The 14079-nt window shown below is 40.3% G+C and overlaps 1 protein-coding gene across 1 annotated transcript in view; it reads right to left on the bottom strand.

The window, feature by feature from the left end:
* CAND1 (cullin associated and neddylation dissociated 1) overlaps positions 1–14079 on the bottom strand; it is a 68037-nt gene that overhangs the window by 3113 nt on the left and 50845 nt on the right. The window contains exons 8-14 of the mRNA XM_040344047.1: positions 10302–10594; positions 7551–7692; positions 5963–7456; positions 4153–4248; positions 645–814; positions 405–569; positions 178–285 (exon numbers count right to left, since the gene is read on the bottom strand). Coding sequence (XP_040199981.1) covers positions 178–285; positions 405–569; positions 645–814; positions 4153–4248; positions 5963–7456; positions 7551–7692; positions 10302–10594 — 2468 coding nt within the window. The remainder of the gene's footprint in view (positions 1–177; positions 286–404; positions 570–644; positions 815–4152; positions 4249–5962; positions 7457–7550; positions 7693–10301; positions 10595–14079) is intronic.

Below are 14079 nucleotides of genomic sequence, written 5' to 3' on the forward strand. Positions count from 1 at the left end.
TAAGGGAAATCAAGTACAAGCAACTGCTGGTACGGGAATTAAAGAGAACAAGCTACTTTAACCTTATTGTCAATGCTTCTCTTGAAGACTATTAAATATCTGTTGATCATTAGCATGTTTTACAAAAGTGATTTTGGAAATAGCAGACTAAGGATATAGATCATGTATTTTGCATACCTTAGTTGTACAAGTAGCACGTAATGGTTCTACCAATCTATCCAGCCTTTGCAGTACAGCACTTGGACAGAGTGTGGATAATCTAACCAACATTAAAAATGTCAGCATCTAAAAGAAAAAAGAAAAAAATATTATGAGCAAGGTTACAATGCAATTTGTCAAAATAAGTAATAAGTTATTCAACTATAATAACCAGCATTCTCATAAAATATCTAAAACACCTTTACCTTTATGTCATAATGATCCTTCAGACCATCTTCAACATGATTTAAAAACTCAAAGATGTCCAGTCTGTCCAGACAGCTGTCAAGAAGAGTGTACATACACTCGAAGGCTGCTTTTCGGATGTCTAAACCATCATCAACTGTGTGCTTGAAAGGACCCATCTCCACCTAGAATTAAGAAAGTGTAATTAGGAACAGTAACCAGCAGTTATCTGGGAAAAAAAAAATATTCACACTACTAACCTCTCTTATTAACTCCTTTCTAACTTTTGTTTCATTATACAGATGGGGAAGCACAGAATCAAGCAAGTCTCTGATCAGTGATGGCTTGTTGTGAGCAGCAGAATTAAACGTCACAAGGGCTACTCGTCTGACGTTTAGGTCGGGATCTTCCAGTGTTTTCAGGAAGTCACCTGAAATGTATGAACATTTTATAAACACACTATTTAAAGCAGAACTGAAACTCTCTCAATTAACAGTGACCATTTATTAAATTCGGAAGCTGCTAGCATTAGGGGGAAAAAAAACAAAACACAAACAGAAAGGAAAGTATACATATACTGTTTTTTTTTTACATTTATTCTGTTACTTCCTGGTTTTCAAGCCTATGCAAAAACGATGCCATACATCCCAAAAGTCTTTAGAAGAGATTTTCTCACTCCTGTATGCAGGCCTGGCCTAAGGGTAAGTGGATTCCAGGATCTATATCCTACATGAATAACCTGCCCTTACTCAAGATGGCCACCGCCAGGAATGCTAAGAGGTGTCTTTCAAAGTGACTTCTTAGCAAAATAAAGACATGAGGCAAGTCTTTACTTTAACCACTTAAGGACCGCCTCCTGCACATATACGTCGGCAGAATGGCACAAGTACGTACAGGTACGTCCTCTTTAAGTGCCCAGCCGCGGGCGCGTGCGCCCGCCCCGAAACCGTGGGACGCGATCGCCGCTGGAGTCCCGCAATCCGTCCCCGGAGCAGAACAATGGGGAGAGCTGTGTGTAAACACAGCTTCCTTGTTCTTCACTGTGGCACCGTCATCGATCGTGTGTTCCCTTATATAGGGAACCACAATCAATGACGTCACAACTACAGCCACACTCCCCTACAGTTAGAAACACAGATGAGGTCATACAAAACCCCTTCAGCGCCTCCTTGTGGTTAACTCCCAAACTGCAATTGTCATTTTCACAGTAAACAATGCATTTTAAATGCATTTTTTGCTGTGAAAATGACAATGATCCCAAAAATGTGTCAAAATTGTCCAATGTGTCCGCCATAATGCTGCAGTCACAAAAAAAAAAAAAAAATTATGATAAAAAAAATCGCTGATTGCCGCCATTAGTAGTAAAATAAATACATAAATAAAAATGCAATAAAACTATCCTTTATTTTGTAAACGATATAAGTTTTGCGCAAACCAACCGATAAACACTTATTGCGATATTTTTTTTACCAAAAATAGGAAGAATACGTATCGGCCTAAACTGAGGAAAAAAAACTTTTATATATATTTTTGGGGGATATTTATTATAGCAAAAAGTAAAAAAATATTGCATTTTTTTCAAAATTGCGATCAAATACCACCAAAAGAAAGCTCTATTTGTGGGGAAAAAAGGACGCCAATTTTGTTTGGGAGCCACGTCGCACAACCGCGCAATTGTCAGTTAAAGCGACGCAGTGCCGAATCGCAAAAACTGGCCTGGTCCTTTATCTGCCTAATGGTCCAGGTCTTAAGTGGTTAAAAGGCAATCTGTGATCGATTTTATAGACAAATCACACCATGCAAGTAAATGATACAAGTCTCTTATTTTTAATACAGCCTTATAATACACAGTCAATGTCCATGCAAGTCGATTACTCCTGAGACCAAATATTTAAGACTGGAGGTCACTACTCTCTCTTCACTAACAAATAGTAAAAACGGCAGGCTTCCCATGCTCTAGAACCCCGAGATCTTCACCCACCAGAACGCTATTAATATATGGTGTCTAAGAATTTTATTTTAATCTTCACGGTTTCACTTTTTGCTCTTACTAAAGTTGCACATCACAGTGATACCGTTGACCACTTCAGCACTGGGCACTTTCACCCCCTTTCTGCCCAGGCCAATTTTCAACTTCAAGCTGCTAGACTTTGAAAGACAATTACTCAGTAATGCAGCACTGTACCCATATAAAATGTATATATATTTTTTTTTTAGATTATTACCCTGATTATCTGTAAATTGTCACAACATGCTGGTTACCAGCTCTACTCTAGCTGTATACATGCGAATATTTGTAAAAGAAAACAGCTGATCACATGGTAAAGGGCCTCTGCGATTGGCTCTTTACCACAATTTGTGACAGAACGAGAGAGCTGCACTTTAGCAGTCTTTCGGCTATAGTGCGAGTTCTAAAATGGTTAATATGCTGCTAGCTGCAATGTTACGGTTACTCCAAACTCTGATTGCACAGATCCCATCTAGAAAATGTAACCCGTTTGCTTTTACGCAAGTATTTTTTATTGAAAAATAAATTGCGAGAACATATTTTGGAACACTTGCGCTAACCTCTTTTAAAAAAGGCAAAGGGCTGTCATCCATATCTTTTCCTGAATACCTTACCCAAAACAATCATGCAAGAAGGGAAATTCAGGACCTGCACACTTTCCTAGCTATATAGCTGTTCCAGGTCAGAGATTCTTTTAGTTGGAAAGCCAGGACCAGGATTAAATCTCCAGAGCACCATTAACAAATAAGATTTCCATATTTCCTATTTCTAAAGGTCTCAGCACTATATATGATCAAGAGAAAAAAAAAAAAGACCAAACTGCATTCTTATCAGCTTTCTTTAAACTGAAACGTTTTAATCCAAGCCAAAAAATTAAAAACCTTTTAATGCAAGCCAAAAAAATATCTATCCTAAAAATCATAATCATGGAGAAACAAAGGCTGGCAATACACAAATCATTTTTTATTTAATCAGCCAGTGGGCTAGTAAAACAAAAACCCACACTGCTTTAACCACTTCAATACAGGGCATTTTCACCCCCTTCCTGCCCAGACCAAGATTTAGTTTTCAGCGTTGTCGCACTTCGAATGACCATTGCGCGGTCGTGCGACGTGGCTCCCAAACAGGATTGACGCCCTATTTTTCCCACAAATAGAGATTTATTTTGGTGGTATTTGATAACCTCTGCGGTTTTTATTTTTTGCTTTTTTTACATCAGTCTCCTCACCACTGACAGGACATGGATCTGTGCGTTTACACACACAGATCCATGGTCCTGCCGTGATTGCGGGCAATCGCGCGTGTCCGGCGGACATCGCGGCCGCCAGGCCCCGAGCAAAGCGGCGGGGCGCGTGTGCGCCCCCTTGCAGGCCCGGGAAAGCAAGGACGTCCAGTCTGAAGGACGAAAGGTCCCTGCCGACGTCATTTTACTATGACTCGGTAGGGAAGTGGTTAAATGTCCTGTTGGAAACATACGCAATCATTAACTGCTCGTTTGTACCAACATATATCAACTGTCTCTCTCCTCAGGGATATAACTAAACTGAAGCTTCTCCTAAAGTCAGCACACAATGCAAGGACAAATATACAAAAGGAGTGAACTTGTGTTTAAGTAATACACCATCTATTTACCAAGCACATAATTGTTTAGACGTTTGGAAAGTATAAAGTGTAAGTACTAGACCAATTATAAATGTGTGGCAAATGAGCAATCTGCATGTGTCCACTGTAATAATCACTTTATCTGCACCTAAGCTTACCAATGCAATTCTTCAAAAGAGGATCAATGGGCTGAGGATGGTCTGATATTGTAAATTTAACAGCTGTGACAACAGAGCTTCTTGCATAAGATGAACCTAAAAAAAAAAAAAAAAAATTAAAAAAAAAATTGCACAACATTAGAAGAAATCTGATTATGTTACACCAATTACGTTACAACTAAATTAAAAACTGCCATAAAACATGTACGTTCAAGTGCCCAAAAGAAGAATTTCAGATGTAAATACACATTTTAACTTAGAGGGGCTGTAAACCCTTGTGTTTTTTTCACCTTAATGCATCCTATGCATTAAGGTAAAAAAAACGATAGTGACCGCCCCCACCCCGCCTTGCGCAACCAAGTCCTGTAATTCTCACGCCGGTGACGTGCTCTTCCTCTGCATGGGGTCTTAGCTCTTGATTGGATAGATTGATAGCAGTGCAGCTATTGGCTGCCGCTGCTGTCAAATCCAATGACGCAGGCGCCGGGGCCGAGTCCTACATTCTGCGTCTATGAACGCAAATGCTGGACTCTGGAGTGCGCCCGCAAGGTAACTCTACGGGAGAGCGCTTCTCCTAGGGTGTTATACGATGCGAGGAGGAGCTGCGAAAGCCCCCAGAAGACGGCGATATGAGCCAGTCTGTGAAACGAAAAAAAAAAAAAAAAAGCTTTACAACCACTTTAAAGGACAGGGAAGGCCAAAAACTACTGTTGGTATTGTTTACTGGGTTGTGAGAAGAGAGTTTCTTGTTGGCAAGTTAAATGTGATTTTATTACTGCATTTCGTCACTAGCCCCCTTTTATTTTTGTATGTGTTAGAAGCATATATTTATTACTGCCACAAGTATAACAGCAGTGTAAGGAGGGTTTAAACACACGCTCAGCCGACTCGGTGTCCCCCCCCCCATGCTTCTTGACCTCAGGTTGTCCCACCCTCAGGCAGGACCCACATAGCAGGTGTTGCTGGATGGAGGGGAGAGAGACCACCAATGAACATCCATTGGCTGGTGTTCATTAGCTAGAATGAACCCAGAAGCGCAGTGTAAAACATCCCTTCAGATTTCAAGTGTCACTTTTCCTTGCCATTGAGGCCAGGAAAAAAGCTAATGAAGCAAGATCTGCCTTCTATTAGATTCAACGGAAGGCAGATGAGACATCAGGGGGGTCTAAAAGACCTCTGTTGTCTCATTAAAAAGAGCCCGTCTTAAAAATACATCACATAAAGATAAAAAGGTCACACCCAGAATCTCCCCGTCATCTACCCCACACTGGAAAATAAAATTCTTTTTTTTAGCCCGCTCCATCCCACATATGCCCACACATAAAATGTGTGTACATGGCAGAGTGAGACCAATAATTGATTCTGGGCCCATTATCCAACCCTATACTGATGACCTGTAGGGAGGGGATTTAAAAGCGCCACCTATGGAAATGATAGGGTTGCAACGTACGCCATCCTTTTGCGGGCACACACAATTTTAAAGCTTGACGCGTTGGGTATTTACGCAGCACAACCTAATCTTTTACCAAATATGCATAATATATTGCATTTTGTATGCCCTAAAATTAACTCTTGTATTTTTTTTACGCAAAATTTGTCCTAGAAAAAAAATCAATATGCAATACCATTGTACCATCGCCATTTTATTTTCCAGAGTATCTGCTCCCAGAAAATATATGTTTGGAGATTTTAGCCAATCTTCAAGCCTAAAATGATTTTTTTTTTAAACGTGTACAAAGAAAAAAAAAAAAACGCAAAAGCTGCTCTGGCAGCAAAAAGGTTACACTAGATACAAAATTACAAGACATACCAGCAGCCAAGTATCCTTTGAGTCGTGGCAGGAGAGTCTCTGGATCTATCAGTGTCAGTTTTCCCAAACATTCTGCAACCACATTTCTTGTTCCTTCTTCAGCACATTCAGAGTGTTTAAGTAGTAAAGACCATATATTCTCAACATAAGGTTTAAGGCCTACTACAGAAGCAGAACTTATTATCTCCTTGAGGGAATGAAGCAGAAGGTATTGCCTCTTAGGTTGACTAGTTATCTCCTGCAAAACAAATGGCAAATATTCTGGAAGGTTGCCTACACTGATGCTTCCAAGGGCGTATGAAGCTGCAGATTTGACTTCTTCACTAGGAGAAGAGAAAGCTTCCAGTATAACAGATTTCAACTCTATTTGTCCACTGAGGTCAATATGATGACCAACCTCTCCTAGTGATAGCAGAGCCAAGAGGCGAATGGAGTCTGTGGACCTTGAGTTTTTAACATCCTGGATAAATTGACCAACCACTGCTGGACCTTCCTTAGGGCATGCTCGAGTCAGCGCTGCCACACATTTGGCAATAGAATAGTATGACTGTTTGTGCGTAAGCGCAGTACTCTGTGCATAAACTGGTCCCGTCAACATACGGAGCAAGTCCATGTATCCGAGAGTCGTAGTGCCAGTCACCACCAAGGCTTGGAAAAACTCTAACATTGCACTAAGTGCTCCTCCTTGAAGCAATGGTGACCGCACCAACCCAATAAGTTCGTTGAGGATAGATCCACTGATCTTTGATAAAGAGGATGGATATACTTTAGCCAACGTTGTCAGGAAGCTTATAGCCATTTGAGACACATGCATATCACTTTCACTAATAAGAGGTGGAAGCTCATCCAGAACAGCATCAATCATTGCTGCAGTGAGGCTGTCGCTATAATTTTTAATTAGAATATCTAGAGCAGAGAGTGTCCCAAGTTTTAAAGCCCGCTGATTCTTCCGAAGAAAGGAGGCAAGGATAGGTACTCCTTCACCTAAGATTGGCCTTAAATCTATTTTCAAAGGAGAACCTGCTATCAGCGTCAGAGCTTTTACTGTGGTCAAACGGGTGATCTCATTTTTCAGTCTTTCCAGAAATATTTGAAGCGTACTAGGAAGGTCACTTCCCAGATTATCACCTAAACTACAGATAATCTGACCCATGCAAGAGATTGCACGCTCTTTTACTTCTTGATCGATATCTGCCGCTTTCAACCTTTTGATTGTACATGTAAACAAATCTTTTATGTATGGTGTTGCATCAAAGGAAGAAGGCTGGTCCAGAGGTCTAATGACTTTCACAAGCTGCTGTGTAACCAGCAGAGCTTCAGAAGTGATTTTGTAGAATGGATCCCCGACACAGATTACTACAGGTGAAACCAAGACCTGGACATGGGAGTGGAAGACTTGAGGAGAATGATTGCAAAGAATCACATACAAACATGATAAAGCGTCTATCTTCAGGTTAGAAGAACTTGACTTGTCATTTAATGAAAATATGATCCCTGCAAAAAAAAAAAAAGATAAAAACAGTGAGCCTAGAATATTTTCGCACAATATTCCAAATTACAAAAAAGGTAAAAATAACCTTTGCTTTACCTGGCACCAGAACTGGAATGTGTTGTGTTAATGCACCGGGTAACACATTGACTAATTCTGTGAGCATGTTAAAACAACACTGGCGTGTCTTCACACTCTTCTCCTTCATTTGCTTATGTAGAGCTTTCACAATGTTTGGTACCTAAAGATTCAAATAAATAGAAAAAAAAAAAAAGCACATAAACTTTCCATTTTTTTAACAAAAGTTCAAGAAATTAAGCCAAAATATCAAGCATTGCTGCATTAGACTAAACATAGCCAATATCTACTCCAAAATTTTCATTGGCTTAACCGACTACATTACTCAATGTCCAATCATCATTTTCTTTCAGCCCAAGTGCAGTTATATATATATATATATAAACGAATGTTTGATGAAAGCCTGAGACAGCTCCTAGTTCCTCTTTAATGTGTGCCATGTTCTCTGGACTAAAGAGGAGAGGGACCTTCCTGCTTGTAATCAGTGCTCCGTTTAAATGTCTTTATTAGTGCATATAGAGTGGGCAGCTTTAACGCCTTGAAAAGCACAAATGATGCTTAAAGATGTATCCACGTTTTTTTGAGCAGCATATGCTCTCATCCAGGCGACGTCCTTTTCAGGGAAATCCTTGCATATTTCAGGAATACAATGCTAAACCGCATACTGCATCTATGACAACAGAATGGCTCCATAGTCAAAGAATCCGGGTGCTTAACTGGCCTGCCTGCACTACAGACCTTTCACCAATTGAAAATATTTGGCGCATCTTGCAATGAAAAATACGACAAAGACAACCCAGGACCATTGAGCAGTTAGAAACCTTTATCGGGCAAAAGTGGGCAAGCATTTCTCTTAAAACTCCAGCTACTGTTCTCATGTATAGTTTTGCACGCTCAACAGCCTGTGACAGGTCACAGTTCTATTAACTGCCATCATCCAAGAAAATTACTGTAGCAAATATTGGGGGGGGGGGGGGGGTGTGTTTGCATTGATTAAGGATTAGTTAACCTAACAAAGGGCATCAGCACAAGGGATGCATCCGGCTAAGTAACTTGTCCCTTGGGCGATCTTTTGTATTATTTATATAGCATTTCTGACTGCAATTAGGCTGTAACAGTGGCTAAGTGGTTAGGACTTTTGCCTGGCAGCACTAGGGTTATTGGCTCAAATCCTTAACACTGCACTACTTGCATGGAGTTTGCATATTCTCCCTGTGCCTATGTGGGGTTTCTCCGGCTTCCTTCCACATTCCAAAAAAAATGCTGGCTCAAGGTTTAGTGGCTCGTGTCCGATTTGGCACTAGTATAGTTATGAATGTGAGTTAGGGACCGTAGACTGCAAGGTCTTTGAGGGTAGGGACTAATGTGAATGTACAATATATGTAGAGCACCAGCTTAAAAATTGTAGGCGATTATATATATATATATATATATATATATATATATATATATATATATATATATATATATATATATATATATATATTTTTTTTTTTTTAAATAAAATAAAAAAGGGGAAGTAGGGGCTGTGAAACATTTATACGAAATATCTGCATAATATTAAACAAGATGCTTTTTAACCAGTCCAGGCCAATTCCTCTCCTACATGTAAAAAACAGCAGCTAGAAAAAAAAATATTTTAGCAACAGCAGGCCATAGAGAAAGAAAAAAAAAAAAAAAAGGTGGGTGTTGATTTTTAGGTCACACCAAATTTAGTGCCGATTTTCCAAAAAGCTAATCTTTTGGAAAAAATACACCTTCAATGAATTTTAATGCATACTGAATTGTTTGGTAAAATATAAAAGATGTTACGAAGTAAAAAAAAATAAAAATACCCAACATGCTTTAAAACTGCATTACACCCATGGAACAACGCCAAACTACAGTACCTATAAATTTCCATAGGTGGCGCTTTAAAATCCTTTACAGGTTACCAGTTTTGGAGTTACGGAGGTCTGATGCCAACATTATTGCTCTTGGTCCGATACTCGCAGCGATTGCTCACATCTGTGTTGCGACCTACATGCGCATTCACATTTGCGAGTGCGCACGAGAGGCTTTTTTCTTCATTATGTGCTTGATTTTTTTTATTTTTACATTGTCCCTTTTTTATTTTTTGGATCAACTTTACTGCCATCAGATGTGATGAACATCCCCTGTGACAGCGCAAGTCCTCTTTTTGGAGAGATCCCATAGTAACTCTGTACTCCTCTGGGGAACCAATCAGATTATTATTATTTTATACATTATACACTGGTATAAGCAATTTCATCTCTTTTTCCCTTACATACAATTTCACCGGTATAAACAACCATTTTTACTGAACGAAACCGATTTAGTGTTTACCATTGTGATTAGCCACAGCTATTCACTTGGTACAGGTGGGCTGTGATTAGACATGTTTGCGTCATGTGAACACTGACCAATCACAGCTAGCAACACAATTGATGGCATGAAGGGAAGCTATCCATTGTGTACAATTGTCACGTGATCTGCTGTGGTTAGTCAGAGATCACATAGTACCAGAAAGGGCCAGAATACTGATCAGTCGGCTGTGTCTAGTGGACTCAGCTGGTGACAGACTGCTCCGGAGCAGATGGGCGAAAAGTGGTTAAGCTAGTTTCACTTGTACCTGGGAATTAAGTTATTTTCACTAAAGTTAGTGTTGCCACCCTATGAAAAGAATTACCGTATCCAATCCATTTTCAGTGAAGTTACCAACAGCCTAATTTTTTTACAGAACATTTTATAAACAGCATGTAGAAAACAAACCTGGCTCTGAAGCATAGTCAGCGGTGTTTCCCCTTGTTCCATTGCATCTGGGTCACAAAGCCAGCTTTGTACAGGTCTGGTCTGTTTTAGAAGGGACAGATATGCATGAAACACATCAGCCTTCACATTCTCTTCCCGTTCTTTGAACCTTGCTATTAGTGCAGGAGACACAGTCTTGTAGAATTCTGGCAGCATCTCATGTCGAGTGCTCACCACAGCATCCAGGCACTTGGCAGCTGCACGTCGGACTTTCCAACTCATATCATCATCATCGCTGTACTCGTCATCACTACCTAAAAAAAATAGCCACAGTTATAAAATGTGGTCCTGCATGGAGTTGAAGCCTTAAACTTCAGTTTCTCTCCAACAATTTTGATTACTATATAGATTATAGCACCTTTCCCAGAAAAGCAGAAAAATATTTCCCCAATGAAATTGGCAAGAAAAGCAACTCAGACGGCACTGCAGACTCAAATGCAGTCAGACAGAGCAGGCACATTTAATTCTGACAAAATGCAGAGCCAAGTCAGCACTTGGCCAAACATTTTGTGTTTACTGAGCTCTGGGTGTCATGAAGGTCCCAGCAAGTAATAGGAACACTTCAATTTGCATGCAAACCTTAAAGTATATTTTCTTTAAGTAGGAATGGTTCAAACTTGTACTAGGTTGTTTTCTTCTTGTTTTTATCCCACCTGGGGGAAATTGTAAATCCTTGTTTGGGTGCAACATCGCACAACCGCACAATAGTCAGTTAAAGTGATGCAGTGCCATATAGTAAAAAATGGCCCAGTCATTGGGAAGCCAAATCCTCCGGGGCTGAAGTGGTTAACCACTTCAGACCCGGACCAATATGCAGGTTAAAGACCTTGCCCCTTTTTGCGATTCGGCACTGCGTCGCTTTAACTGACAATTGCGCAGTCGTGCGACGTGGCTACCAAACAAAATTGGCGTCCTTTTTTTCCCCGCACAAATAGAGCTTTCTTTTGGTGGTATTTGATCAGCTCTGCGGCTTAAATTTTTTGCGCAAAAAAAAAAAAAGCGACAATTTTGAAAAAAAAAAATTCAATTTTTTTTTACTATAATAAATATCCCCAAAAAATATAAAAAAAAAATGTTTTTCTTTCAGTTTAGGTCGATATGTATTCTACAAAAAAAAAAAAAAAAATCGCAATAAGCGTTTAACGATTGGTTTGCGCAAAAGTTTACTACTAATGGCGGCGATCAGCTTTTTTTTGTGACTGCGACATTATGGCGGACACATCGGACAAATTTTTGGGACCATTGTCATTTTCACAGCAAAAAGTGCTATAAAAATGCATCGATTACTGTGAAAATGACAATTGTAGTTTAGGAGTTAAATACTAGGGGGCGCTGTAGGGGTTTAGTGTGACCTCATATGTGTTTCTAACTGTAGGGGGGCGGGGCTGGACGTGTGACGTCATCGATAGTCTTTCCCTATGAGGGAGACGATGATCAATGACCGTGCCACTGTGAAGAACGGGGAAGGTGTGTTTACACACAGCTCTCCCCAATCTTCAGCTTCGGGGACCGATCGCGGGACTGAGCTTCGGGTCGCGAGCATGGCTGGGCTCTTAAAGGCGACGTACCTGTACCCAGCCGTGCCATTCTGCCGATGTATATGTGCAGGAGACGGTCCTTAAGTGGTTAAACATATGTTTTCTAAGTAAAAGCACCATTTTAAAGAAGGAAAAAAAAAGGGGAAAAAATTTGGCCATTTTGAAATTGATGGCAGCAAAACATCTTACAAAAGCTGGCAAAGTAAGTGGTACTAACAAGCAAGAGCTGGAAGAACAGTTTGCAACTAATTAGGGTTAATTGGCAACAGGTCAGTAACATGATCGGGTATAAAGAGCATCTTAGAAAGTCAGAATGTCTCACAAGTACAGGTGAAACTCGAAGAATTTGAATATCGTGCAAAAGTTAATTTCACTAATGCAACTTAAAAGGTGAAACAAATATATGAGATAAGACTCATTACATGCAAAGCAAGATAGTTCATCTCATATTCGTTTCACCTTTTAAATTGCATTAGTGAAATAAATGAACTTTTGCATGATATTCAAATTTTTCGAGTTTCACTTGCACAGATGGGCAGAGGTTCACCAATCTTTCAAAAACTGCATCTAAAAATTGTCAAAGTATTTCATAATAATGCAGTGGTGTATTTAGGTTTTCTGCTGCCCTAGGCCTGACTAAACTCGTGCACCCCTAATTTAAATATGACCCACCCCTTCCTGTTAAGGCCACACCCCTTTGAGTCGTGACACTAGTTCTTAGGGCCTCAGGGGGCAATGGATTCCCTTAATTTGCATAGATTTCCTCTCACTTCCTGTTTGGCTATGGGGCAGGAAGTGAAGGGAAATCTCTGCAATGGGACAGGAATGGTATAAACTGACAGGGGCTATAACCCTCCCTTACGCTATCCAAAAGGAAAAAAATGTTGCCTATAATTCTACTTTAAGCTAAAATTTCTGATAATTTTATGAATAGGACTAAGAAGATGTAACCATGCCAACGGTGCAGCGGAAAACGTATAGCACAGTGAGGAAGGTTTGTGGTCCAGGCTGATGGGACAGTCTAAATTGGAAGCAGCTTGCGTTACACCAACAGTGTAGCACAAGCCGGCGGGGACTCTTTTCCCTGCTGCCCTAGGCCTGGGTCTTGTTGGCCTAGGCCAGGATACAGCATTGTAATAATGTTCGACATAAAATGTCAACATTGTTAAATCATCTACAGTACATATCATCAAAAAATTCCAAGAATCTAGAGATCTCTGTGCCCAGGCCAAAACACAATATTGGATGCCTGTGATCTCAGGTCCCTCAGACAGCACTGCATCAGGGAACAAAAAAAAGGGGGGAGGGGGCACGATTCAGTGCTGAACACCCCGCATGGGCTCAGGAATACTACGAAAGATCACAGTCCGAACACAGTTTGCCATGCCATCCAAAAATGCAAGGTAAAGCTCCAACATGCAAAAAAGAAGCCATATATGAAAACAATCCAAAAAAGTTACTGTTGTCTCCGGGCCAGAGCCAATTTAAAATAGTCTTTTGCAAAGTGGAAAACTGTAGTGTGGTCAGACAAATCGAAATTTTACATTCTTTTGTCAAACCACGAGCGCCCTTCCCTCCAGACTAGAGGAGAGGACTTATCTGCACTCAGTTCAGCCTGCATCTCTGATGGTATGGTGCATTTGGAATGGGCAGCTTGCACATCTGGAAAGGTATCATCAATGCTGGAAGATATATCCAGGTTTTCGAGCAGCATATGCTCCCATCCAGACGTCTTTTTCAGGGAAGGCATTGTATGTTTCAGGGGGACAATGCCAATTCGCATACTGCATCTATGACAAGAGCATGGCTTCAGTGCAGCTGGGTGCTTAACTGGCCTGCCTGCAGTCCAGACCTTTCGCCAATTGAAAATATTTGGCACATTTTGAACCAAAAAATATGACAAATACGACCCAGGACTGTAGTGCAGTTTGAACAATTTTTCAGGCAAGAATGGAATAACATTCCTCTCCCAAAAGTCTGGCAACTGGTCTCCACAGTTTGCAGATGTTTACAGAGTGTTGTTAAAAGAGTGGATGCTACACTGTGGTAAACATGTCCCTGTGCAAACTTTGAGCGGTTTGACGCAATCACTTTAAATATAACCTTTAGTTTCTTAAAATGGTATCTCAGTTTAAACATTTTATATAGGTTTTCTATTGTGAATATATGGGTTTATGAGATTTGTAAATCATTGCATTTTG

The sequence above is a fragment of the Rana temporaria genome, chromosome 3 (genome assembly GCF_905171775.1).
Source record: "Rana temporaria chromosome 3, aRanTem1.1, whole genome shotgun sequence".
Lineage (NCBI taxonomy): Eukaryota > Metazoa > Chordata > Amphibia > Anura > Ranidae > Rana > Rana temporaria.